This window comes from Crotalus tigris, unplaced genomic scaffold (assembly GCF_016545835.1).
Source record: "Crotalus tigris isolate CLP2741 ecotype Arizona unplaced genomic scaffold, ASM1654583v1 scf7180000017564.2150845, whole genome shotgun sequence".
NCBI lineage: Eukaryota > Metazoa > Chordata > Lepidosauria > Squamata > Viperidae > Crotalus > Crotalus tigris.
In genome coordinates, this window is record NW_024096475.1 from 1,676,069 (window position 1) to 1,703,927 (window position 27,859).

Below are 27,859 nucleotides of genomic sequence, written 5' to 3' on the forward strand. Positions count from 1 at the left end.
TGCTCCACACCATCCCTATCACAATACACTTTTAATGTGTATATTGTGTAGGATTTAACCACAGGAACATGCACATCGGTGCAGATCAAAGCGTCAAATCTTGCGAAATGTATTAAAGTAAAAAAAAAAACCAAGTGCAATAGGTAGTGTGTAATACTGTGGTTCTTCTTCGTTACTTTTATCATGGAGGAGGAAGAGGAGAGAAACAGTATGAACTTTATCTTTCTATCTGAAGATGATGCAATGGGGATGTTCCAAACAATGATGGGGCAAAGTTTAGCACATCTCTTTGATAAACTGGTTTTTCTTCTCTCTTTGATGAAACTGGCTTCTCTCCTGGCTTCCATAACCTACTTTATGCACGTATTGAGTTATGCAATCACCCCCCTCTTTGTATAAAAGATCAAAGAAAGGCCCAACAGGAAGCTAATCTGCAACGACCTGGTGGTGTATAGATATTTGTCTGAAGAACCGAACCGTGGAACCGTTGCCAGACAAGAAAACCACGGGCAGGAAAAAGAAAAAAAAAGGAAAACCAAGTTGACTGGCCGGCACCGTCTGTGCAAAGCCAGGGCGCTCTTGCGGCGAGAGAGGCTCTGCGGTGCGTGACTGCTGAGACGTGAGAAGGGGAGAGAATTGATCACCGGGCTCTTTCCCAGCCGCACCATGTCCCCCTCTGCCCGCCCCGTCTACTACAGCGTTGTTTTCGTCTGGTATGTGACTCTTTTCTACGCCGTCTCCCACCAAATCGCCAAACTGGAAAAGCCCGAAACGTCCACAGGCTACTTCTACCAGTTGTTTGGCGGTCAGTGGAGATACCTGAGTGTTCTCATTGTGGTAAGTATGCTAATGCGTATCTCGGCCAGCTGACGGCCGGCCTCTTGAGCCGTGAAGCGTGAGTTTGTATTTCCGGTTGCGAATAAGCCCAGCGTAGCGGGAATCTGCGGGAGCCGACAGCAAGGAGTTGGTGGCCAGCTAAAGGCAGGCCAGCTGTTCGGTGGGTAAAAAGTGTGACAAAAAGACTGCGTAAGCTTGTAATATAAAGAAATCACTGAATGCAAGACGGATCGGGAGACGTCAGAGATCAACTCTCCTCCACCAGCTCACGTTCTTCAACCCCAAGCTACTTAAAAACAAACGCAACCATTTTGGGGGGAGTTGATTGCAAAATCAATGCCCTGCCAGCAAATAATAACAATAATTAAAATTTTAAAATGTAGTTCGCATTTATATGAGTTTATACACCCGTATCAATATAGTCTGTTTGGGAGTATTTGAGGGGAGCAGGACATATGCAGGCGATATGTAGGGGTCCTATAGAAATCCAGGAGTGTGAAACAGGAAGAAATGGCTGTATCCAAATGACTGTTTTATGGGAGGTTCAGCTGTACAGAAAACTTTCCCTTGCCTTTTCCCAGATCTTTATAATGCATCGTTACATTTCTAAGGAAAGAAACATATAAGAAATTAAATTCAGATGTTTAAAAATAAGCAATTATCAAGTTCAGATTCACCATACCTTAATATGCATTCAATGAAAAGAAAGTATTGTGTAACTAGTTCTAGACACTGATGAAAACTCTGGATTAAAGTTCATCAAATGATGGTCTACTTGTTTCAGGGACATCTAAGATAATCATCTGGAACAATTCAATGTTTCAGGGACATCCTGTTTCAGGGACGCCTAAGATAACCATCTGGAACAATTCAATATTCATATTTTTGAAAAGTAAGTAAGTGCACTAAGCTATAGGAAAGTAGCCAGGTTTTCTAACCTTGCACCACAATGAAATCTGTTAGCACCAGCTGAACTAAATAGGAAAATTCAACACTGGAGGGTAGGTAGCACACTTCTTTTGAAATCAGTTGAAATTTCAGATGGGTAAATAAGTAAACCATCCTGGAGTTGCTGCAACAATGAGTATATAAATTAAACAGTTTCACTCATAACAAAGTCTTCTTAGTTTGTGATTTCTCAAGAATGATCGATCCTCTTATAATATACTTAAAATGAAGCAATGATGATAAAGATGATGGAACTTGCCAAGATAGTTAAATTGATTTCTTTGATTTTAGAAAAGACAATATTTATATTATTGCTGATTGAAACCCCTTATGGAGTTTTTGCATAAAACAGATAATGAACTTATGATTTATGGTTTAGATGATTAGATAGGATAGATTATAGAAAGAAAAGAGACATGTTGTAACTTTAGAGAAAAAGATAAATTTATAATCATAACTGCTATAAAGAAGATTGGAAGCTACTTCTTTGTAACTTCTTTCTTTTCTGTTTTTCTTTTCCCCTCTTCCCCTTTCTTGTAATTTTAGCTTTCTCTTTCATTTCTTTCTCTTTTTTCTTTGCTTTTATTAGTCTGTATTAACTTCTTTTAACTTTTTAAAACATTGAATAAAATTGTTTTTTTTAAAAAAAGAATGATCCTGCTGCAGCATATTGCATGTTGAAGATTTCATACATCATCAGTCAACAATGTTTGATTTTAACAAGGAAAAAAAGATGAACCATAGTTAGATATTGTATTGTATTTGTTATAGATCATTTCTCTTGTTTATGTATAACTTCCAAATTGTTCATTGATGCATACAAATGTCCATGTATGTACCTACACCAAGATACTGTGAGGATTAAGGGAACCTTAAGCATAATAACCTCTTTGGCCTGCAAGTTTCTGGACCCATGCCTGTGTGTTTGACCTGAATACTGCCTTACTAGAAGCCTTATATGGATGGGGCTGGTGATTCGATGAGATAATTTAAAGTGGTTACCACCACATTTGCTGCCTCTTAACCCTATCTGTCTAGATAGGGTGGTAGGGATCTGATCAATTTGCCTCTGGTAGATAGATATTTTATGGCCAACTCCATCCACTTTTTCTGTTTCCATCATGGTAGCTTTTTTGTGAGAGTCACGCCAATATGTTTCCAAGACGCCAAAAATATTCCAAAAGGTTGCCTTCCTGTTATATGAAGGAAAGTAAATTAAATACAATAATGACTGCTTTCCCAGCATAATGTATTTGTATCTTTAGTGTATTTGTGTAAAATTGGTACTTTTGATACTGTATCTGGGATATAATTGAAGAGCTAGCCTAGACATTTTAATACTTGAGGCAAACAAACAAGATGGTGCTCTCCTATCCTCCAATGGTCTTGGATAAGATGATTGGACTGTCATTGAATATTATTTCAAAGCTGTAGAAGTAATAAACCAATTTGTAATGTCGGATAAATCCTATGGCAAGTTAGATCCAGCAGAAGGGAATGACATGGATGGTCAAGAGGAACCAATGAGAGATTAGCTCTCCTCCCTTCTATTATTTGATATCTCAAGCAGTTGCATCATTCTATCAAATTTAGGCTTGGTCTTGTATAATGTTTTGTGATGCATTTCCATGGGGACTATTCAAATGTTAAAGGCTTCAATTGAATTGAAAAAAAGGGGATTTAATTGAATCCCATTGAAGTAGAATGCAAGACTGATGCAGCAACTCACTTTGGGTTTTTTAATTTATATATTGAATTGCTCTGCTTTGATGATTCAATTTGGTTTTTTTTTTTCAGAATACTGGTTTGGATTGTTCTGATGTATCAGATCCAAGCAGTCTGATTTTCTGGAGAAAAACAGTATTACTAATCAGAATAATACTACACAACTTCACATGGACTTAGATATTATGAAATAACCTTTTTGTATTAAAATTCCTCCCAGAGTAGAATCCATATTACTTCTTTTAAGTGATTTTCTTCTTGTAATGACTGGATATTTGCATATTCAGTTGCCTTCTCTTATTTAAGTTCATTAAATGAGGTAGTTTATCACCCAAACTAATTCATTAAAACATTTCCAGCAAGAAAAATACATTTAGTCTGAAAACTATTCTTTAAAGCATAAGCATACAGTTTGGTGAGATACAGTATATACAACTTACCTTTGTATGATCAACTACTCATTAGATATAATTAATTTAGTTTTTGCAGGTTTTTTTCTATGGGATTTCCTTGCTGACCAGTGCATTCATACTAATGAAGAAACAAAGAATTGCCACGATCATGATATCCTTTAAAGACTTGATCTTTAGTAGCTTGGTTTTCCCATTTTCCACAGTAAGTTGCAATAATATTTATCAATGCAAAATTAATTATATGTGTTATGAATTAGATAATTATTTGGATAAACAATAATTTGATTTTAAGTTAATTCATAGTATTATGGCAGGAGCGAATTATAGCTGATACCCAGTTTGGTATACTCTTTCTAAATGTCTGTAGGGGTCATGGGAAGGAGTACATCATTTTGAAGATAACTGAAATGCTATTGTAGGCAGAACCTAATTCTTGAGTGATGAACCCACATCTTGTCATCCTGAAAATATTTCTTTTAAAATGGAAGCTTTGTTGATGTGGACGATTTGATAATTACAAGCAGAAAATAAATATAGTGATTTCTTTGCTGATAGATATAGGTTTGATTGATATAGGTACTATAAGCTGTCTAGAAAAGCCACTGATAGTACTGGGGAGAGGCAATAGTTATGACATAGAAAAAAATGTCTGAGAAGTCAGGTTTGGGCTGCTAGGTGTCAAAGAGCACCAAGATACCATTCTCAAAAATGCTACCTGTTCCATTTGCAGGACCAGAGTAGTTCAGGGATTTCAGTGCATGTAGGAGACAACAAGAGGAGTTTAGATTTAGACAGAAGACAGAAAAAAGGTTGAAACAGGTTCATGACAACAACATTTGAAAAAAAACATAACAGGTAGAAGTTTCTCCACCAATTTCAGATGTCTTCTAGCCACGTTTGGTGGTGGTCATGTGGAATTAGAGTTCCTGGCTGTGAATAAAAACAAAGATATAGTGGGTATAAAAGAAAGCAGTGGAACAGGTAGAACTGAGGGGATATGTCTATTCCTGGATAAACAAAACAAGGAAGGATACTGGAGAAAAGGTGGTTAGTTGTTACTAGAAAATATTGAAAGGCCCAATCCCTGAAAGAATCTTTATTGATGGCCACAAATGTAAATTAGATCTAGGGATATACTTACCTAGTCAAAAAGCTTAGGGCAGGGGTGTCAAACTGCCGGCCCACAGGCCGGATGCGTCATGCCAAAACTGTGCCCACCCCATTGCTGGCAATGGGGAAAAAAATGAGATACATCGCAACACGTCATGTGACGTTGCGAGTTTGACATCCCTGACTTAGGGTGATCTTGATTTAGTGAAGAATATAAGAAAGCATTACAATGAGAGGTAGAATTAATGGAAACTTCAGCTGAGGCTGGGGAGGGAGACCTGCAAAGTATATAGGCAAAATATATATGTGGATAGACCTTATTATTAGGGGAACTGCTTTCTTTTTTTACTTGTATCTTTGAGGCCACACATTACAGTTTCCATCTGCTTTCCCAACTCAAAACAGAAAAAAAAAGCCTATTTTCATCAGATGTCCTAGGACGGGGTGTCAAACTCACCATGTCACGTGATATGTCACAACGTATCGCGACTTTTCCCCCATTGCTGGAGTTGGGGTGGGCACGGTTTTGGCATGACGCATCCTGCCCGCGGGCCAGCAGTTTGACACCCCTGTGGACCTAGGTCCTCCAAGAACCACAAAAAGGAGATTTGAAGACCTCATGTTTCCTGGAGTCAGTGGTTGCCTATTCCTGCCTTATATCTTGTTTCTTTACAAATTAAATGACTATTGATTGCATCTAGATCTAGATTACTTTTTTGTCATAATTTTAATTTTATTTAATATATAAAATACAAAGAAAAATAGAAATAGAAAATTAAGAAAAGGAGAAGGGAAGAGAAGGTGTGAGGTACAATTGAAAAAAGAAAAAAAAAAGGCGTTGACTTCTGACTCCCTTTAGCACAGTACAAGATAAAAACATTCCAGCCTCAACTTTTGGCTTTTACATATTAATATATAACCAGCCATTTCTATAATGACAAATCTATCTAATTGACAAAACCAAAGTCAAAGTTTCATTTTTTTCATCACAAGCACAAAGTCCAGAAATGATATCCAAATGAAAAACATACTATATATTCTCCTCTTTGAACAGAATAATCAATTTAACCATTCCTGTTTTATCTTCCTTGCTGTGGAAATAGTATGTATTTCTATTTGCATCTAATGATCTTTGTAAACTATCACCATTTTTATTAACAAAGTGAACTATATACTTTCAAATTCTTTGACCTCGCCAGAAAAAAAATACTTTTTCCCCTTTTCCACATTTTTTAAAGCTAAACTTTCTTTAAACACATTTTTAGAATCAAAATTTTCTAATACATCTTTTTCTTAACTTCTTAACATACAGGCGTTGAACTTCAGTATTGAATTTAGCTCCTCCCCTTCAAACTACCCTTATAGAATAATATTTATTTTCCCTTTTATAAACATCCTTTTTAAAACACAAAAGTTTTTCTTTAAACTGGTAAATCATTTTCTTTAACTTTCTCTTTACTCAAGAATTCTCAAATACATTTTCAGTAACATTTTGCATAGTTTAAAAATTACTTAAGCATTATATATATACTGCTCAAAAAATAAAGGGAACACAAACGTATAGGATCCTATACATTTGTGTTCCCTTTATTTTTTTTGAGCAGTATATATTAAAAATTACATTTTCAAATTTTAGATTAAAACTTTCTTTCAATTACAAATATCAAACAGAAAACTCCATTCTAGATCCAGTTAACTCATTAAGTTTAAGTTACTCCTTCTAGCTTGTCTTCATGGAGTAGAATCATTGTCTTCTCTGGAAAATTTATCAAGTAGTTATAAGCCTCCCTTTTTAATCACAGATTTCTCAACCTTGTCAATGTCCTTAAAGAAAAGGTCCCAAATTTGTCTTTTTAAAAAGTTGCCAATTTTCTTGACACTCTTCTTTCAATTGTGTCAAGGGATTTATACTTAAACCATCATAATAAAAGTTAATGGCAGGTTTGTATTCCAAATTTGCGCTGAACTCCTCTGTGTGAACTCCTCTACTTATGAAGCTGCCTGAGTAGTTCGGTAACTTTCTGCACATGCTTGCATCTCTAGAGTAATGTTGAGAGGTTTTTTTTTATCTTCTAGATCTAGATTGCTTTTGTAAGATTAAAAAAAATTAAGGTAAACATTATTATTACAGGTCCTTGTTCAGCAATCACCCATTCAGCGATCATATGAAGTGCTGAACAAGGAGACTTATGACTGGTCCTTGTAGTTGCAGCCTTTGTGGCATTCCTGCAGTCACGTGATCACAATTCAGTCACCACTGAATTGGCTCACAGTTACAACGTTACAGTGTCCTGCGGGCACAGGATCATCATTTGTAACCTTCACCACTGGCTTCTAACAAGCAAAGTCAGTGCGGAAAATGGCAGGAGGTCATAAATGGCAATCACATGACGTCACAATGACCATCTGGATTCGCCTAACGACAGCAACTGGAACTGCCAGAATTGAAGTCTGGTATGGTCATGTGATGCTTTGCTTTATGACAGTGTGACTTAGGAACTGGTCCAAATTACTACAGTTAACCAAGGGCTCTCAAAGCCTTGTCTAAGTAAATCCACCGCCCTCCCATTTCAGAAATCATTGATCCAAAAAGTTGCCATTTTAAAAACTTGGCCCAATATCCTTTGTGAGGGTAAATGTAGATAGTTTTGCTATTTATTATTGTTTGATACTATTGATAGCTACCGCTGCTTTATGAAGGAACAAGGGAGGGCTGGAGGAGGATAGATGGATGGATGGATGGACGGACAGACAGACATTGTAAGATAGGATATATACTGAAGGTAAACATTTATTGTAAACTCAGTCAATCAACACTTTCCTTCTTTGTTTTGTTCTAGTTTGTAATTGTTTCATTTTGGAGTATATATCTTTATGATCGGGAACTTATTATCCCAAAATCTATGGATTCACTTTTTTCTGAATGGATAAATCATGGAATGGTGAGTAAAAAGAAAAAAGCTGAATATAATAAAAATAATCAGAATAAACTATGCATATTATTCCAGATAATTATTCAGATTTAGGTTCATTTATTTCCATAGTCAGTGGCTCACAATTTGCTATAAAAAGTTAACCAGACAAGCTTCAGATTGGTAGAATCATGGCCAGATTTTGCAATTTTTGATTTGTAGAGTTCATTTTCTCTCTTTAACTTTAACTATTTTTATATGCAAAAAGTGGGAGTGTGGATTGCCATAGAAGCCTTGAAGCTCTGGAGGAAATGTTAGTAGATCACTCCTTGCCAAATTTAAATCGATGGAAAAATGTGAATTCATGACATGAGTGGCAGAGATAACTTTTCTAGGTTTTATTGCAGTTCACAGGTTTTGCTGTGAACTGAATTTATATAAATACAGAAAGACTGAGAATACAAATGGTTGTTGTTTGGCATCATTTGGGAAGGAATGAAACAATCTAAAATCTATAGTATAAGCCAACTAAGGTTTGTAGCGACAACAAATGAGGATACTAAAGGATTAATATAGTAATCATTTGTGAAAGCTGATGCTGTCCATTTTATGTTCTGATAATCTAAATTTAATGTTTAAACTGGTATGCTATTAAACAAAGCCAAGCAGGAACAACAGGTAGACAGATTCTTTGCTGGTCAAAGGCAAGAAGGCTTCCAGCAAAACAGGAGCTATAGGTAGGTGCTGTATTAACAATCCTTGTAGGGTCAATGTTAATAAAGGTTTGTATGAACTTTAGTCATAAAAGTCCATCCATCAAAGACAATCATTCCTGGATTTTTAAAATCTTCTCTGCCATAGCTACTGGCTATTGATTCTTAACTCAGGATGATGACAACAATACATGCCATAACCTCCTCTCTCCAATTTGTATAACATACCAGGGTGCACAAATGTACACCATGTGCACAAAATGTATAACACTGGAATGTTATAGAAATCAATTTCCATCAGCTGGAGAATTGGCTCTGAGGAAGATGATCAGTGAGAATGGGTAGAATACTAAAACATACATTTTGACTTCTGAATTGGACTGGTCTAGGCCTGTTGTAGTTTTAGCTGTTTTAGTAGGCAATATACTTCGGCAGCTGAAGTATTAGACTAGCACTAATATTAGAATGAAATTTAAATCACTTATTCTGGAAGCTTACTTGGTTATTAGGGGTAATCATTTTCTCAAAGGCATTATGATGACAAAGTTATTTTCATGTGTCAGAATACAGTATAAACATAAGAAATAATAAAATAATCTTTAAGCTGGTTTAGTTACACAGAGGCCAGAGTAATGTTAAAATGTTTGGTGGGATATACCGAAGAGTGGAAATAATATCACTGAGAACTTTTTGCGGGTTCTGTGGTCCCAAGTCTTGTATCTTCTGATACTGGAAGCAGCTTGCTATTGTACCAGTATTACCAGTACCTTTTTGATTACAAAAGAAAAACTGAGAAAATAGAACATCCCTGTTGTGCAATTGGCACTAAGCAGTGAGTGGAATGGCAAGATTCCTTTTTAATGAAACAAGGGGTGGACTGGATCAGCCCTCTTTGGAGGACATTGAGAATTTAATTATTGCCTGCTTTCTTTGGCGGGATTGGGATCCCCTTTTATGTTATTTATATTGGAAAGGAAATGTCCACTGACATCACTGGAAAATGGGAGCAGATGCAACCCGAAGAATTTAGAATTCATGAATAAGTCATAGGAGGCTTTTTTTCAGAAATAGAATGAAATCCCTCAAAAAGCAAATTATTCCATATTAATTATTCAATTTATGAAAGGAGCTAAAGGGTGGATTCTTTGGCTATAATATATTTATTTCATACTTTAAAAACAAATGCATAATAGTACTAAAAGCCCATTCTAAACAGCAAGCTGGAAAAAAAATTAGAAAGGACAAAACACAGCTACATTGCTCAAGAACTTGTCTCTTTTACTGTTGAGTATTTGAGGCATCCCAGAAATGCACTGCCAAAAGCCAATGAAAGAAGAAAGCAGATATTCTTGGGAAGTTATCTTCTGCATTCATTTTTTCCACCAAAATACACTAACAAACCTAAAATACACTCACATGCCCAGAGTCAGAAATATTGCCAAAAAGAGTAGTGAAGAAATGGCTTTAGCACCTACTGCATTGGTATTATTCCTGCAATCCACAGATCAGCTTCCCCCTGTAAGAATGAATTATAGAATCTGGGTGCTACATCTGGAGAGTGCCACCCTATTCATCTTCACAAGAAATACAAATCAATTCATGAGTGCCAATCATTTCCCACTGTTTCCTCCATTTTTCTATCACATGTGCTGGTTGTGGCAACAGTGCTTCCACCAGCAAGCCACCATCTCCTTCCTTCCCAAAAATGTCTTACAAATAATTTAATTTTTTTCCCAAGAAGAGGGTATATTGCGAGATTCAGAATATCTTTGTTTTCATAATCTGCACTGGCTGTTTTATATCTAGTTATGGTACCATAATGCAGTCTTGCTCCTCAAATGTTTGACTACCGTAAATGCCGGCGTACAAGGCGACCCGGCGTATAAGACGACCCCCGTCTTTATAGCCAGGCCGCATTCCTAGAACGTCGTCTTATACGCCGGAAACTACCAGTATTTCCGGCGTATAAGATAACTCGGCGTATAAGACGACCCCCGTCTTTGGCGCCGATTTCAGCGCTCACGGAAGCTGCCTTATACGCCGGCATTTGCGGTAATTTTTAAAAAATACTTTTTCTTCCTTTCATTGTCTTTTGATACAAGATAACGACAAATAAACCTACAACAAGGATAAACAAAGACAAATACTAAAGACAATTAGTAAATAACAAAATAAAACAGAACAGAACCAAGAAACAGAAGGGAAACAAACTTTTCCCCAAATTAAAATAACCCAAAGAATTAAAAATATCAGTATTAAATATTTATGTGATCAGAAATGAAAACAAAATGTTTCATGATATTTTACAACAGGTTAGTATTTTAAATGTTTTGTTGAAAGAAAAATCTTCAGGTCGAGATCCAAGCTGGGAGTAAACAAAATGGAGGCTGCTTGGAAAGAAGTTTCTTGTTTATTGAGTTGCCAGAAACTTCAGTGACACAGCGAGTTTCTGGGGTGGCTGATAAAATGGAGCTGGGAGTTGGTGGGTTTTTATACCTTTTTGGGATTTTGTATTTGGAGTTGTTCTTATTTGAGGTTGTTCCTGTGTCATATGTTTTGACTTGAGCTTTTGATATTCTAATGGTGGTGGATTAATCCTATTATGTTCTGAAGGCCATATTCCTGTCCTTGGGAGTCTTTGTTTTCCTAATCCCATCAGCTCAAACCTTCTCTGGGGCTGTGGCTGAAGGCATTTTGCTTATGAATTTGTTGTTGTTGTTAATTGCGAAGTCGTGTCCGACCCATCGCGACCCCATGGACAACGTTCCTCCACGTCTTCCTGTCCTCTACCATCTTCTGGAGTCCATTTAAGTTCACACCTACTGTTTCAGTGACTCCATCCAGCCATCTCATTCTCTGTCGTCCCCTTCTTCTATTGCCCTCAATCTTTCCCAGCATTAGGCCCTTCTCCAGTGAGTCCTTCCTTCTCATTAGGTGGCCAATGAATAGGTGGCCCCAAATCTAAAAGCTGGCCTGCTCAGTTTCTGCCTGGGGAAACTTGGGCAGAAAAGCCTTTTAAGAATTTTTCCTCCATTATTCGTTTGGGGAAATATAATATTTTGCCTTTTCCAATATTCCCCCAAATATTTCCTTCTCTAGGAGGGTGGGTGGGTGCTGACTTCCAACAGTTTTATTACCCTTTTCCAGTGATTCTACACATTAAATATATATATCTGCTAATGTGTTGGAGGCCTCAGGTGTGGAGGGTACCAGATTGAGCATGTTTGTATCGGAAGCGCCTATTCAAGGCCCTTTCAGGTTGAAAGGATTACCCGGTGACAACACCGTTGCCCAGGGGATGCATGAGGAGGCTCCTTTCATGCCCTGGCTACTTATTTATTCACGGGCATTCGTATGCTTTTGAGCTGCTTGGTGGGCAGGAATTGGGACAAATTGACGGGAGCCCATTCCGTCACCCGGCTGGCTGTTGGGTTTTGAGCAAGGCTAACATAATAAATTAAAAACGTGGCAGGAAGCCAAGTTCGTCAAATGAGGTTTCAGAAAATTCTGTGGTAGCTCCTTGAAAATAATTATAGTCAAGGTTGCGCATCGTCAGTTTCTCCAGAAATGCCAATTGACAAGTCAGCCAGTGATGGTGAATATGATGCGTGCCCCTTTCCTCTGTAATAGGCACCATAGATATCCCAGAGCCTTTTAGTTGTTTGGAAACCTGTGATAAAAAAATCTTAGAAACACTGCTTTCCCTCCCAGAATTAAACATACAACAAAATGCTATTTTTAACCACTAATGATAACTGTAATAATTTTGATACCAGTAATTTGACATACTACTGGTGTAGAAGATTGGACACAGCTTAAATTGGACAGTTCAGGTCATGATTCCAAGTTACCTGCCTGTGTATGAGATAAAAAGACAGCAGTAACAGAGCTCAGGTAGTCTTGGATTTACAACCATAATATGGAGCCCAAAATTTCCATTGTTAAGCAAGACAGTTGTTAGCTGAGTTTTGCCCCATGTTCCGACTTTTCTTGCTGCAGATGTTAAGCGAATTGTGGCAGTTGTTAAGTTAGTAATATGTTTGTTAAGTGAATCCTTCAACGGGCAAAAAGCTGAATCCACTTGGACTACGCTATCCTTATTGCCAGTCCCTCGGTGGCCTCTGTTCTCAGTCACTGCGTTCACCTATTTCCTCCAAAGTAATAAAGCTTAACAGATTTTATATCCTTTAAAACTTGCTCTTAGCTAATGTCAGAATAAGGAATAAAACACTACCTTAACACTGATACAGTTAAGGATAACGTAAGTCTGTCTCGCATACAGACTGGAAAAAAGATGAAGGTAACCTCATGGGGATGTGGCATAAGACAGATACTGCCAGGACATTAGGTACAAATGACAATGAGAAAGATCCTAAGCGTGCATCCTAAAATAGCCCGCAGCATTATGACAGACATGCAGATGCAGATAGTCTTTATTTAGTGACCACAATTGGGACCGGCAACTTGGTTGTTAAGCAAAGCAGTCACTATGCGAAATTGCAATGGTGCTTATGGTCTTACTTCAGCTTTCCTTTGCTTTACAAAGAGGCAAAGGTTATAAATGTGTAAAGTTACTTTTTCAGCATGGTCATAACTGAAGAGTTGCTAAATGAGGCAGTTGCTAAACAAGGATGGAACAACCTCAGTGGTGGGATTCAAATATGGGAACCACCACTTCTGGTCCTGTGCAACAAAAAATTGGCTACCGGTTCTGCCGAACTGGCGCAAACTGGCTGAATCCCACCACTGACTACCTTGTACCATCATTGCAAACAAATCAAACTTTAAAGTCTTTCCCTTAGGAGTAACAAAGCAGTCCATCTTTGAAGAAAATGTTAAGTCTTCTGCTCAAGTATTTCACTGCACATAAATTGAATCTGTTATTATCCTTTCATAAAACCTCAGAGCAGCAGGTACTGAATAAAATAAACCTTTTTTAAATGAATAAGTAAATAATACCTCTGTTATGATAAATAAATAAAAGCAAGGTAATACAGAGCTCATCCTGAAAGAAAGTGTCTGTGGTAAATTTCTTCATGGGTTTTGTTTGTTTACAGCGAGAGATGCCTTGTTTAGATCAGGTTTAGATCAGGTTTTCCCTTCTCTGTTTTATTATCAGGAGGAGTATCCCAGTATGATAATAATTTTCTCTTTTTGGTTTTTTTATTTGTTACAAGTAAATGAAAAATAAAACTGATAATGAAAACTGTAAAAATGAGTCACCACACCATTTTTATCAACCCTCAAAGATTGATGACAGTTGAGGCATAATTGCGAAGATTTGCTTTTTAAACAGCTTTTTTTTTTAATTTGCTCAAAATACAAAGCTTGCATTTATTTGAATGAATGGTAAATTAAACAATATGTTATCATGGAAATGAAGTTAATTGCTTTTAATGGCTCATGGTGTGTAATTTGACTAAAGTTATATTAAAAATTGCTATGAGAAGGGACCAGTTTCCAGAGAAGAAAACAAAACGCATTTAAAGGGCTTTCAACTAGCTTTGAGCCGCAGTATATGGTCCATTACTAATGTCATTTCTACAGTCAGTTTTCTATTGTCTAGCAAAAGAGGAGAGCTAATTAAAAGCCATTGGCAAATAGAAAACTTTGCAATAAGTGCCCAATCATGCAATGATTGTGGTCTTGGGCTGTATCAACGTTAATCACTGTGAACTAATTTGCCATTGTAAACTGCATTGTTCTTTCACTTTATACTGTTAAGAATGAATAAAACCAAAATGAGGCAAACTTAAATGATTTTTTAAAAAATTCTTGCCCAGCTCAGCTTAACCATCCAGAAATCTTTTGTTTATTTAGTTTTATAAATACCATTCAACCCTTTCAGATGTTCCTTATGTACACATATAGTAATAATACAACATATACCTGATTGGTTAAAGTGAGGTCAGAAATAAAGAAGGGACTGTAGAATCTAGAAAGATGCTTTTTGGTGACTTCATAGATTCACTTGTACACACATTTCTTGGCGAACAGCGATGGTTTGCTGTTTTCTTCTGGGAGTATTTAATTCTCATCCAAGTACTAACCAGGCTCAACATGACTTTGCTTCTGAATCAAGGTAAGCCTGGTCAGTTGCTGCCATCTGGAGGTTTTGGATAGAAGAATTATAAAGTTTTTTAAAGGTACACTTCTTCTTTCAGAAGGATTTTTATTCTACAATTGCCCTACCATATTCGTAGTGTTATCCTTAGAACCCAGAGGACTACAACTTCTCTTTGAAACTCTCCCACTTCCTTCCTTTAGTTTTTCATTTAAAAAACCACATTAAGGAGGAAAAGATGGAAGAGTTCCACATTATTATTATTATTTTTTGTTGGTACCTCTACAGATTCTGTGGAATATCTCTGTGGGCTATCGGGCTAGCCACACTCCCCTATATCTTTGCCACTTACATGAACATATAATTCTGCGCTACTAGGCGGATTGTACTTTTAATTTTTTGGATCACAAATACAATTAGTCTAAAACACTGTCTTTTTTCCAGCACACTTTGGTATTTCCTTTGGGCCTGGTAGAAATGGTTGTTGTCCCTCATCAGTATTCATCAGTGGGTAAAAGCCTCAGCATCTTAGGAATGACTGCACTGGGCTATCAACTTTGGTAAGTTTCTGAAAATATAGAAATAAAGGGATTTGTGTTTACATGATGTTTAGCAAAAAGCGAGGAAACAATTCTTGTTCTCATCTAATTGAATATCCAGCCTGAGTATCCGCAACGGATGCAACTTCCGCCTCTCCCTCCTGCAAGGAAAAAAATATATCCTCAAATGCAGCTAGAGTGAACTCTGATCTGATCTTGAGGGACTTTGGAACTGCATTATACAGCCCTTACTTAAGTCACATGAGGGGACAATCAACTCCTAAACTTGTTCAGATTATTCATGCTGGTCATCTTATTGCTATTCCATAGTACCAGTTTGCACAAATCACTGCCTGTACAAGTTTTGCTCTTTCAAACTTCCCTCAAAACTTCTGTTTTAAACCAAAGATGGGAAATACCTCCTGCTCCTCTTTACGTTGCAAAATTATACTGTAGCACCTAGCATCTACAGCAAACATAGCTTAATCATGGCAGTTGCAATTTATGGAAGGTAGCATATTCCCAACCCTGCTTCAAATAGAAAGTTTACATGAGTTTTCTTGAACATAGTACCCATCAGACGTATTGAACTACAGCTTCCTTAGAACCTTGAATTATGGGATCTGTAATCCAACACAGAGAATGGTACTTAGGGAAATTTATTTTAAAGGGGTTTTCTTCCCCACATGTATTGAAGGAAGTCTCTAAACTAGGTTAGAAGGAGGAGAAAGAGACTAGCCTAGCAATACTAGTTGTTATTTAGATATCTGGTGTTTTTAGCCAGCTTAACAGTTAACTAAATGAACTGGTTGCTTCTGGAAGCAGATACTGGACAGTGGAATAACATGATGTAATAGTGACAGAACTGTGGCTTACCATCAGCCTGCTTTGCATCTCCTCAGATGTATTGGGTCATTCCCAGATTTGAAATGCTGGTTGGCTTCTACATCTAAAATTAGGTTCTAACATTATCGGCTCCTTTTCTTTTGGTATCAGATACATTAGGACAGCTCTATTTTCTGAGTCACAGACAGGGACACGAACGTGGAAATAAAGAAAGTAAAAGCTGCACAGAATGTTTCCAAAAGTTGCCCCTGAATTATAAAAAGAAATGGAACAGAAAAAGAAAATGATCACATGCATAAAAAGGCAAATTGTGAAATAAAGGGAGGGGCAAGCTTTTGTGGTACAGGTGCTCTGGAAGCTCACAACGGGATCACTCACAAAACTGCTATCAAGATATTCTCAAAACACTCAGTAATCAGAATGGGGGCCTAGTCTACCAGAGTATCATCTGTAATCTTAGTGGGGACTATTACGGCACTCAAAGGCATTCCTGCAAATACATTTTAAGCTAGAAGTTGATGCTTTGCTTTGCAGCATGAAGCTTCCTATTTAAACTTCTTTTCACTGAATGAATACATAGAGAAATGAAGTGGGATGGGTATACAAGAAGTCCTTGAGTTACGACTATAATGGAGCCTGCCCGTTATAGGTGAAGGTTGCGAGGATGTTAAGTCAATCATATTAGGCGAATGAGCCCCCATCCTGGCTCTCCCCAATGCATTTGTTAAATGAATGCATGGGTCATTAACTGCGAATGGAGTTTCTTGGGTTGGGAAGATCATGGGGGCTGAGTGTTTGAAAGGTAACTGAGTGATCGTTGACAGGCGGGTGGGACCTGGCAGGGGAAATAGGTGGGGATGGCTTGTTGCAGCATCTCTGTAGTCGGCTGTAAAGGTGAATGACCACAAGGGGGCTGCAACATATGTAACTTCAGGGCTGAGTCGTAAGTACTTTGTGGCGGGGGGTGTCTGTCATAACTCTGAACTGTTGCTAAATGACCTGTCATAACTCAAGGACTACCTCTATCGAGGGACGCTTCTAGGAGCACTTGGATGCCTGGAAGCATCTTATTGCTTTGCCCTAATGTGGAGTACACTTGTTCATTTTATTTAATTCATTTCAAGAACAATTTAACTTTAAAATTAAAATTAATTGGCCCCGCCCCACGCTGGCTGAGGAAATCTGGGAGTTGAAGTCCACAAGTCATAAAAGGGCCAAGTTTGAAGACCCCTGGCTTAGTGTATCAAAAGGATCACAGATCCCATGGAACTGAGGATCAGTTGATCTCATCCTCAGTGAGGTCATTACCTCTTTGGAAGTCTTTCTGGCTGAAAGGTAAGAATATAAATTCTGTATTGGATGGATGGACGGATGGATGACAGTTGCACAAGCTTAGACAGTTGATGTATTGATCCTTGGGTTAATCATTATTAGAAAGAATATTCTAACTATAATTAAACTTGAACCAATTAATCATGTTTGTTTCATAATGAGATATCCTAACTGAAAAAAATTAATTCCCTTTCTAGGGTCCTCTACTATTTTGCTAAAACAGGCAAATGGTTATATCCTTTCTTCGAGTTCTTAAGTCCACTTGGCATCATAGTGTTTGCAGGGATTGGTCTTGTCACCCTTTTCTTTTACTACATGTTAGGAAGATTTCTCAACCGCATGATTTGGGGTGAGTCTAATCTTGCAAAGAAATCCTTCAAAGTTATCAGTACACATTTGATTATGTTTTGATCCAGATTGCTGTCCATTTGTCATCGTTTTTCAGATACAGGTTGATTTGTACATTCATTTACTTCACCAAACCTCACTCTCTCTCCCCCCCCTCTTTTTTTTCTCCTGAGAGAGTTCATTCATTCCTCAATTCAAATTTTTAATGAAAAAATGAGACTTTAAAAAATAGCAAGCTATGATAAATATACTCCTCAAAGTACAGGAAACATTCCTGTACTGTATATTATCTAGCAAATGAAAATAAGACCTTGCTAGGCTGAATAAATGGGCTAATCAGCATAAAACTAGAATGTTTTATGAGATCTAGATTAGAGTCTCCTGCTGTGTCCCACTACAGGGAAAAGTAGTTTAATTCTTAGCCAAGTGTTGCCTATTTGTGGGTAACAAAAAGTCCATTTTCTAGCAAATGGTTTCTTTTGCTGCAGGCTCAATTCTCTATTTGTATATAATACTAAGACAGGACTTGTTGAGCAATTCTTATTGATATTGTTCCCTAGATAGAATGGGTGGGTTCACATATCATGCTAAACCAAACAAATGTTTAGTTCTCCATTCAGCAGCCATGCTGAGAAGTGAGCAGAGGTAAGAATATATATCTATTTACTAAGTCCCATTTCCACAATTTATCTTTTTCATTACATATGAAAGTCAGCAGCACTACCAAATTTTGTTCAGTAGCTGTCAATTGTAGTGACTCCTCTTTGGCATATAGCAAAATTATGTTGTGTTTAAATCTTCATTTTTTTCATTTTTTTTCCTATTTTTGTTTAACTTTCCATGCCTTTCTACAGGTGACACAGTTCCAGTACTTGATGTTTACAAGAAGAAAAGCAAATGAAAAGCTGATGGTGTCATCAGGGCTTTTTTTCTCATAGAACGCCCAGAACGGAGTTCCGGCACCTTTTTTGGATGGAACCTTGTAGGGTAGGCAAGGCGGGTTGTATGACGTGTGTGAGTTCCGGCACCTTTTTTTTTTTTTTTTTAGAAAAAAACACTAGTTGTCATCCCAAGATCTAGATCAGGGATGTCAAACCTCCGGCCCACAGGCCGGATGCATCATCTGGAAGCCGTGCCTACCCCATTGCCTGCAATGGCAAAACCGTCCGATACGTTGCGCGATGTCACGTGACTCGCGAGTTTGACATGTCTGATCTAGATAGATGATGAAACTAAGAAAATTGCTACAAAATCTCTCTGTATAAAGCCAAAATAAATTCTTTAGAATAAAAAGTTCTGCCAGCACAGATGAACAGAGGTCCAGGAAATACTATGAAGGAAGATTGCCATTGGCTAGAGAATTCAAATTGTTATATAGGATGATCAGAACCCACTGAGAGACAAATATAACACAGATGACTAACATGATTTTGTCACCCAAGTGTATAACAATTGAGGCAAAATTCTAATTTTTCATTCAAATGCAATTATAAAATTATTTAGATATATTTATAGCCATATTCTTTATTCAACAAGCGCTTGTATAAATTACTAGACTGTAACTGAACAAAACACCCTAAGTCAGTCATGTATTTTTTTATGATAATTGGCTTTGTGTAATATGAAATCTGAGACTATAAAATGCTCAGTGTTAAATAATAGATAAGAGAGTCTAGTAAGGCAGCTGAGGCCCACAAAAATAGCTAGAATGAATTAGGATTATTTTAAGGATAAAATGGAATAACATTTGATCTTCTTCTTGACCTCTTTAGATGAGCCCAAGGTACAAATACAATAATTTAGGAATTTATATATAGGTAGTACTCACTTAATGACAGTAATTGGGACCCAAATTTCTACTGCTAAGTGATGAGGTCATAAAGAATGATGTCATGTGACTGCATCGCTTAGCAGTGGCAATCCAACCAGTTGCCATGTTGCTGTCGTTAACCAAAGATTGTCCAGGTTGTTAAGTGAGAACAATGATCTCACATGATCAGGACTTCTGACTTCCTACCAGCTCCTCCACTGACTTTGCTTGTGTGGAAGCCAACTGGAAAGGTTGGACATTACAACTGCACATTGGGGTGATATTTCAACAACTGGAAATCCTGGCTGGTTGACATAATACCACTTTAGAATGCCTTGGTAAGGCCACACTTGGAATACTGCATCCAGTTTTGGTCACCACGATGTAAAAAGGATGCTGAGACTCTAGAAAGAGTACAGAGAAGAGCAACAAAGATGATTAGGGGATTAGGGGTAGTCCTCATTTCATTACCTAACGGAGACTGCCAAGTCCCTCATTAAGTGAAGCAATTGCTAAATGGGAAATCATGTGAACATATGTTTTCAGACTTGAAGACTACTAAGTTTCATGGCTTCAAGTTTTCCTTTGCCTCTTAACCATTCCCTTTGGAATGCTCAAGTGCCTGGTTATTGTCTTGTACACTCGGAAAGCAATGTGATCACAATGGCAGCCTGTGACTGGGAACCCACAGCACATTACACAAACAGCTTATTCTCTTGAAACCTCTTCCTCTCCAATCTCTCTGCTATGGTAGGAAAGAAGAAAGGGGGGGGGGGAAACACAGGTCAAGCACATGACAACACATACTGATGTAATGGTGATCGCATGATGGACGGATGCTGCAAAAGTCATAAATTGGCCGTAAAATTATCTTTTCAGCATCATTGTAACTTTGAATAGCTGCTAAACGAGTGGTTGATAAGTGAGGACTACCTATAAAAGAGGAGAAATTGCAGTTCTTTTAGAGATAGTAATCAGATGATTATCAATCTGATAAGCAAACTCTATAGCAGTGATGACGAACCTTGTAGAGACTGAGTGCTCAAATTGCAACCCAAAACCCACTTATGCATCATCGGGTGCTGGGTAGGTGAGGCCCATTAGATGGATGTGGTCCATTGGGTGGGTGTGGCCCATTGGGTGGCGTGGTTGCGGTGGTAATGGCAGACTGGGTGGGACTAAAAAGTTCAATCAATTCCAACTTTGCAAGATCTTTTTTTTTCTGCGAGAAGTTGAAATTGACTGATTGAACTTTTTTTTTTTTACACGGTGGCGGAGGCCTAAAACGAAAAGGTTTTATAAAACCCAGCTGAAGGCCTAGGACTGGGGCAAGGCGTGCATGCCCACAGAGAGGGCTCTGAGTGCCGCCTCTGGCACCCGTGCCATAGGTTCACCACCCCTGCTCTATAGGTTGAGTTTGCAATGTGTGTGACCAAGACTTCATTATGTTTTCCTTGAAAATTATTATTCATTGGAATTTAGATGAATGACAGATAATTTTTATGTACACCTTAAATGTATAAATATCATGGCTCCACCTCCCCAGTATTTAGCTTTTTGAAAATTAAATACTAACTTTAAGGCTTTTTCAATCTTTTGATTATTTTGGCCATTATTTTTGCACCTTTTCCAGTTATATAAACTTGGTTGTTTTTTAATGTCCAGGTGAAACAAAATTTAAGAGGTATCTGATGTAAATGAACACATTCTTAGTTTATTCACAGGTCTAAAAGATCCTCATATTCTCTTTGTCAAGCTATAGTTTTAAAAAAAAGTGATTCAAGAGCAACTTTTTAGCACCATCTATTGGTGAAATGGTGACATTACTTTTCAAGCAGACTTTCAGCCCATAATTAGCACTGTTTACACCTACATAATTATTTATCCTGAAGCCTAGTATCCATAACCAGGAGCAAGTAGATTTATTTATTTGTTTTATCCCACTTTTATTATTTTTACAAATAACTCAAGGTAGCAAACATCCAATAGCTTCCACCTCCTATTTTCCCCACAGCAACAATCCTATAAGGTAAATTAGGCTGAGAAGAACTGCCCAAGGTCACCCACCTGGCTTTCATGGACTAAGGTGAGATTTGAACCAACAATCTCCTGCTTTCTAGCCCGGTGCCTTAACCACTAGACCAACCAGCAAGAGTTGGAACATGGGAGGGAGAAATTATGTCTAGACAACTTCAGTGCCTCACCCTTTAAATCAGAGGTCCCCAACCTTTTGGGCACCAGGGAGAGAGGTTTTATTGTGGACCAGAGGGTATGTGGTTTTGTGTGCTGCTTGCATCTCGCAGATGAGGCTTTGGTTGTTTGTGCGGACTGGTTGCTGGCATATCGCAGCCCGGTACTGGTTCACGGACTGGGGGTTGGGGACCCCTGCTTTAAATGATGGAAGAAAATGTTTCATTCCAGTGAAAATTGACTTCCTAATAATCTCATGGACACATCTGTATAGCTTTCTTGGCAGATCACACAGAAATTGTTTTCCATGTGGCACAGTCTTCTTCTAGAATATCTTTCAATATCCCAAATTATAGGCCTGGAATGCCCTAGGGCAGGGGTAGGCAACCTTGGCTCTTTTATGACTCGTGGACTTCAACTCCCAGAAATTCTGGGAGTTGAAGTCTATGGTCATAACAGCCAAAGTTGCCTACCCCTGCCCTAGTGATCTCCCATCCAATTATTAAACCAAGTCTGACACTGCTTAGCTTCTCAAATCCAGTCAAGCTGATCAATTTCTGCTGCTACTAAGACTGAACTGAGAGCTATTCTCAAAGTAAATAATTTCTCATGTTTTATTTTTATTTTTAAACAATCCTGGAAATAGTTTTGGCTAAACTATTCAAATTCCTTGAGTTCTGATTCTTTTCCACTGCAATGTTAGGCAAAATTTGATAGTAACAGTTATATTCAGGGTATAGAAATATATAGTGAATATACCGTATGAGTTTCCCATTTCTCTCTTTATTTTCTTCTGTCTCTTCCTTATGACTAGGTTGTTGGAGTTTAAGACCTCAGTGTGTAAAAAAAAGAAAGAAAAAAGTGATGTAACATGGAAAGTATTTTAGGGCAAGAGCATGCATGAAGAAAGTTGTGGATGCAAAGCTAGACTTTAATATTTTTTTCATGCTGCAGCTGACATGCCCGAAATTCCCATAGAACTGCTTTAGGATTACACTATTCAGGCTTCTATCATTAGGCCACCTCATGGAGCAGTTTTTGCAGGGCAGGATCGATGACTTCTTGAGTGACCAAGTGATATCTGCATCCCCAGAGACAACTTTCCCAAATGACCCTTGCCCTGTTCTCAGATGTGGCTGAGAATATAGCACCCAAACTATTTGTTCTGTAATAAGGGCGACCTTTTTGGATTGCAAAAGATCTGCAGACCGGCATAAATGACATTCTTGTCCACGATGCTCTCTCTTTGGAGGGCTCTCTTGTCCCTGGCAGGATGAAAGATTCTAGATAGCCTAGAAATCTATTTAAATAAATAGTCATCCTTAAGGAAGATGCAGTTCTATTAGAATAGGCAGGAAATCTGCATCCATTCATTTTATTTAGGCTTAAAAAGGGAACTGCTTTTTTAGAGCGTGACTATTATTCATAGAGTTCTTTTGGTTAGCATTTTGAATGACTGTTTTTCATACATTTTTATTAAGGTTGCCAACTCTCTGCTGAGCATAGGGTTTGCATACAGAAGAAGAATCAATCCCAGGTTCTCTACAGTTCCAAAGCAACAGAAAAGATTCTCTGCTTGAAATTGTAGGGAGTTTCGGTTAACTGGGGCAAGTAATGGGAGCTCATCCCCTTGCTCAGGGCTCAGGTCTCGAACCTGGGCTGTCAGTTTTCCAGCTGACAAGCTCAGCATCTTTAACCGTCGAGTCTGCCGACCTAGCAGTTTAAAATCATGCATATGCGAGTAGATAAATAGGTAGCTCTTCGATGGGAGGGTAATGGCATTCCCTGCATCTCGGCGAATAGTCATGCTGGCCAAATGACCATGGAAACATCTTCGGATAACACTAGCTCCCTAGACCAGGGGTAGGCAACCTTGGCTCTTTTATGACTCGTGGACTTCAACTCCCAGAATTCCTGAGGCAGCCATACTGAGGGGAAAGGGAGAGGTTTCCAAGCGGAGTCATGCTGGCTCAGGAATTCTGGGAGTTGAAGTCCACGAGTCATAAAAGAGCCAAGGTTACCCACCCCTGCCCTAAATGGAGATGAGCACCACCCCTTAGAGAGGACACAACTGGCCAGGGGAAAGCTTTACAAAGATTTTACCTTTTGTATTAGCTGGAAAGGTTAATACCTCACTAAATGAAGATTTCTTTACCTCGGCATAAGACACCATCCCGAGTTGCCTTTTCACACATTAATAAAAAAAACCCTGCATGCTAATCTTCCTGCATTGTTCCAATATTTCTTTGCAAATGCTTGAAATATAAATCCTTTTAAATGGCTGTAGTCAGTAGTTTTTAACTTTGTGCCACAACATCACAGAGTTAGATTGGAAAATAATGTCAAACTCTTACCTGGTAGTCCTAGAGGACAGAATGTGCTTTCCCATCTTAACAAATTGTTCTGGGCCATTTAATCGACAAAAATGTTATTCTAGTGAATTGATCAACTACTTGATTTGGTTGAACTTTTGGTTTACACTGTACATGTACATGGGTCAAAAAGTAAGACATGCCCCGATAAGGAACATGCCCTCTATTCTAAGCAACTACACATTCTCAGCTCTTCCTTGATGCCAGTAAGTGAACAATGGTCCTTGTGCGTGGCTCAGAGGACTGCCAAAACCAATATTTGGTGCTACTGTGTGTATGTGCTCCCACTCCTGGCTCAGCGACAACCCTTGAAAACAAAACAGCTTCTAGAGCAGGGGGTTGCTTTGTATGGAGGCTATTATGCATCTTAACCGGCTCACAAAGTCAGTGTTTTAAAAATATCAGGGACAGTTATTCAAAGAAGGAGGTGAGGAATGAAAAATAAAAATCAGTGGGAAGTTATAAATAAATGTTTATTTTAACTAAGAAAAATCAGATTGGAAAGGGCAGCCAAAATGCTTTGCAGTGTTTTACGTAAAGGAATTCTGCTCATTTTGCTCAAGCACACAAGTGCAGCAAATGCATTCAACCTGTGCTAATAACTGAGTAAGTAATAATATAAATAAATCATTTGTGCCCCCTGCAAATATTAACATGCATTTGCAAGTCTGCTGGTAAGCCATACATTAAAACAATTATTATTGTCTCAGACTGGAATAAACATCTGCAAGACTTTTTCTATTCAGCAATTGTATTTCGAGTTTCTCTTTATGTCATGTGTTTATCAATAGATTACTGCATTGTTCAAAAATACGTAATATGAGTCTTTCTGAATGACATGTTTGCTTCAGAAAGCAAGGTTTGCCTCACTTAAGTCATTCATCCTTTAATCTGAATGTTCATTTCCAGTGGAAAAAGGAGGATTGTCCTCCAAATATGCCATATATGTAAGGCATCTTCCTGTTTAAAACACAGTCACCATCTGTGTTATTTGGAGATGTTTCCTTCACATTCATTCCAGCCACCTCAGTCCATTCAGTGCAAGCTGCATGCAAAAGTACAAAAAAGGAAAATAAATTGGAGGAATCTCATAATATATAAGTATCTATTGTAGATTTTTTTTAAAGTGTTTCTCCACTTTTTTTTTCATCTTACCCTCATTGCATCTTTTTAAAATAAAAAGTGTGGAAGAACTCTTTTAAAGCTCCTGTTTAAAAGCCAAGTGACAAAAATGTTATCAAGTTTTAAGTGGTGGAAGGGAGGGAGTTTCATTTTAAAGCCCTCTTGCGGTTTATTTTTGGCTATACTGCAAGCAGCTTCGTGGGTGTTTGCCATTTTAGTGTTTGATTTTGTACATATAATGCTGCAAGCTGTTTTGTAGATCTATATAAACCTTTCCCTCTTTGACCCAGCCAAAGAGAGATAAGCACAAGAGCTAAAGGAAAATGTTTTGCAAAGAACAAAATTTCCACAGTTGAATCCCGCTTAACTCTGCAGTGGCTGGGAATTCATGACATAAGCTTTAACATCCTCCATGCTCTCCTATCTCATTGTACAATGCCTCAGGCTCCCAAGAGGGAGCAACTGGTGTACATGTAAAATAAATCCCATGGATATTTGACTGCTGCCAAATATCTTGGCAGCAGTCAAGAAAGCCAATGCAATCCTAAATTGCATTAACAGAGGGATTCAATCAAGATCACGTGTGGTACTAATACCACTCTATAAAGTCTTAGTAAGACCACACCTAGAGTACTGCATCCAGTTTTGGTCTCCACAATATAAAAAATGATGTTGAGACTGTAGAAAGAGTGCAGAGAAGAGCAACAAAAATTATTAGGGGACTGGAGGCTAAAACATATGAGGAACAGTTACAGGAACCGGGCATGAGTTGAAGAGAAGGACTAGGGAAGACATGATAGCAGAGTTCCAATATTTGAGGGGCTTTCACAGAGAGGAGGGGGTCAACTTATTTTCCAAAACACCTGAAAGCGAGACAAGCAATAATGGATGGAAACTGATCAAGGAGAGACTGAACCTAGAAATAAGGAGAAATTTTCTGATAGTGAGAACAATCAACCAATGGAACAGCTTGCCTTCAGAAGTTGTGGGAGCTTCATCATTGGAGGTTTTCAAGAAGAGACTGGACTGCCATCTATCAGAAATGGTGTAGGGTCTCCTGATTGGGCGGGGGTGTGTGGACTAGATGACCTGCAAGGTCCTTTCCAACTCTTAATCTATTCATGCCATTTTTCTAAGAAGAAAAATGAGTGTGATCCAGTCAGAGTTAAATATTTTTAAGTGTATTGCTTTTACTGGGAGCGTTTTAAATACCTGTTTAATAAGAAACGTAACTTTGGTTACAGCATATGTCAGACCCGAATAATAGAATAGGATGGCAAAAACAGAAGTTCTATTTACAATTGGGCAATATAGCTTTTAGGCTGTGAATGTAATTTCTCCAAATATTTCAGGAAACCAGAGGCTATCAGATGGATGCATCTGCATTTTTAAAGAAATGAATGCAGGGAAACTCACTGCCCAGATTAACGCAAGCGGTCCAAAACTTCTATCTATTCATGCAGATGTTTAACTTGTGCATTTATTTTGAACATGTTTTCCGAAAGGTAATACAGATTTATATACCTCCTTTTCAAACAAATGTGACAGCATGCAGCCAAGCACAGTTTACCTGGCCATTTTTTTTTCACCATAAAAAAGCGGTTCCTGTTGGCTTGAAGCCCCAGGGTCTACCATTGTATTCGAACAAATCACGGTATTTCGGCACAAAGAAACAGAAAGCAGCTGAAGTCCTGCCAGCTCTTTCAACAACCCTGTGCTAGAGGCTTGCAGGCAGAAGCCAACTAAGCGGTCCCTTTCTCTCCCAGGTTTCCTGCTATTGTTATTACAGCGAGAATGTAATGCCAGTTAAATGGATTTGACCCTTTTGCTAAATAACTAACACATATTTCCCTGATTACTGTATTCTCGTGTGTGACGATGTGTGAAGGAGAGAGGATTGCTGCCTCGGGATATTCTAAGCCACGTTTGCAACTTTTCTAGGAGATGTTAGTGATAATTATTGTGTTGAGCATCAGTGCCACCATGGTTTCCCTCCACCCCGAAATTGCATCAACTCTGGCAAGGAGGAAAAGTTGCAGTTGGAATATAGATGAATTAATTGGGCCGATCACTGTAGAGCCCCTGAACTGCGCATAACTGAAAATAGCAAATTTCAAAGAAAGGAATATTTTAGGCATAGGTACCAGCCACAAACCTGACAAGGAATACAAGTTTTCATTGATTCCATCAATATACCTAGGAGTTTATTTAAGTACCATCTGATAAAAATCAATGGGATAATTTAACATTCATGATAAATTTAACATACTTGATAAGATAGAAAAATGTGGGTTAGACAGCATCACCACCAGATGGATCTGTAGCTGGCTGACCGGCCGTACTCAGTGTGTGGTCCTCAATGAAACCGCATCTACATGGAGGGAAGTGTGTAGTGGGGTGCCCCAGGGCTCTGTTCTGGGCCCAGTGCTCTTCAACATCTTCATCAATGATTTGGACAAGGGGATAGATGGAGAAATCAAATTTGCAGGCAACACCAAACTGGCAGGAATAGCCAACACTCCAGAAGACAGGCTGAGGATACAGGAGGATCTGGACAGACTTGAACACTGGGCGCTAT

At 38.2% G+C, this 27,859-nt stretch overlaps 2 protein-coding genes across 3 annotated transcripts in view; one reads left to right on the plus strand and one right to left on the minus strand.

Annotated features, from left to right (window-relative positions):
* Positions 1-288: 288 nt before the first annotated feature.
* On the plus strand, positions 289-24,900 carry LOC120310727 (androgen dependent TFPI regulating protein). 2 transcript variants are annotated; one of them, XR_005557443.1, is made up of 7 exons: positions 289-837; positions 3,991-4,125; positions 7,874-7,975; positions 15,167-15,282; positions 17,637-17,788; positions 18,642-18,774; positions 21,612-24,900. XR_005557443.1 is itself a non-coding variant. In XM_039349473.1 (6 exons), exons 1-6 carry the CDS (start codon positions 667-669, stop codon positions 18,686-18,688), a joined length of 723 nt encoding a protein of 240 aa, XP_039205407.1. In that variant the 5' UTR covers positions 290-666; the 3' UTR covers positions 18,689-18,794. The 2 variants fall into 2 exon arrangements, 1 of the variants encoding a protein (XP_039205407.1); XM_039349473.1 differs by lacking the exon at positions 21,612-24,900 and having other exon boundaries at positions 290-837; positions 18,642-18,794.
* Positions 4,307-27,859, minus strand: part of TMEM170B (transmembrane protein 170B) — a 70,012-nt gene continuing 46,459 nt past the window's right edge. The window contains exon 5 of the transcript XR_005557446.1: positions 4,307-4,853. The gene's annotated coding sequence lies outside the window, so the exon portion shown is untranslated. The remainder of the gene's footprint in view (positions 4,854-27,859) is intronic.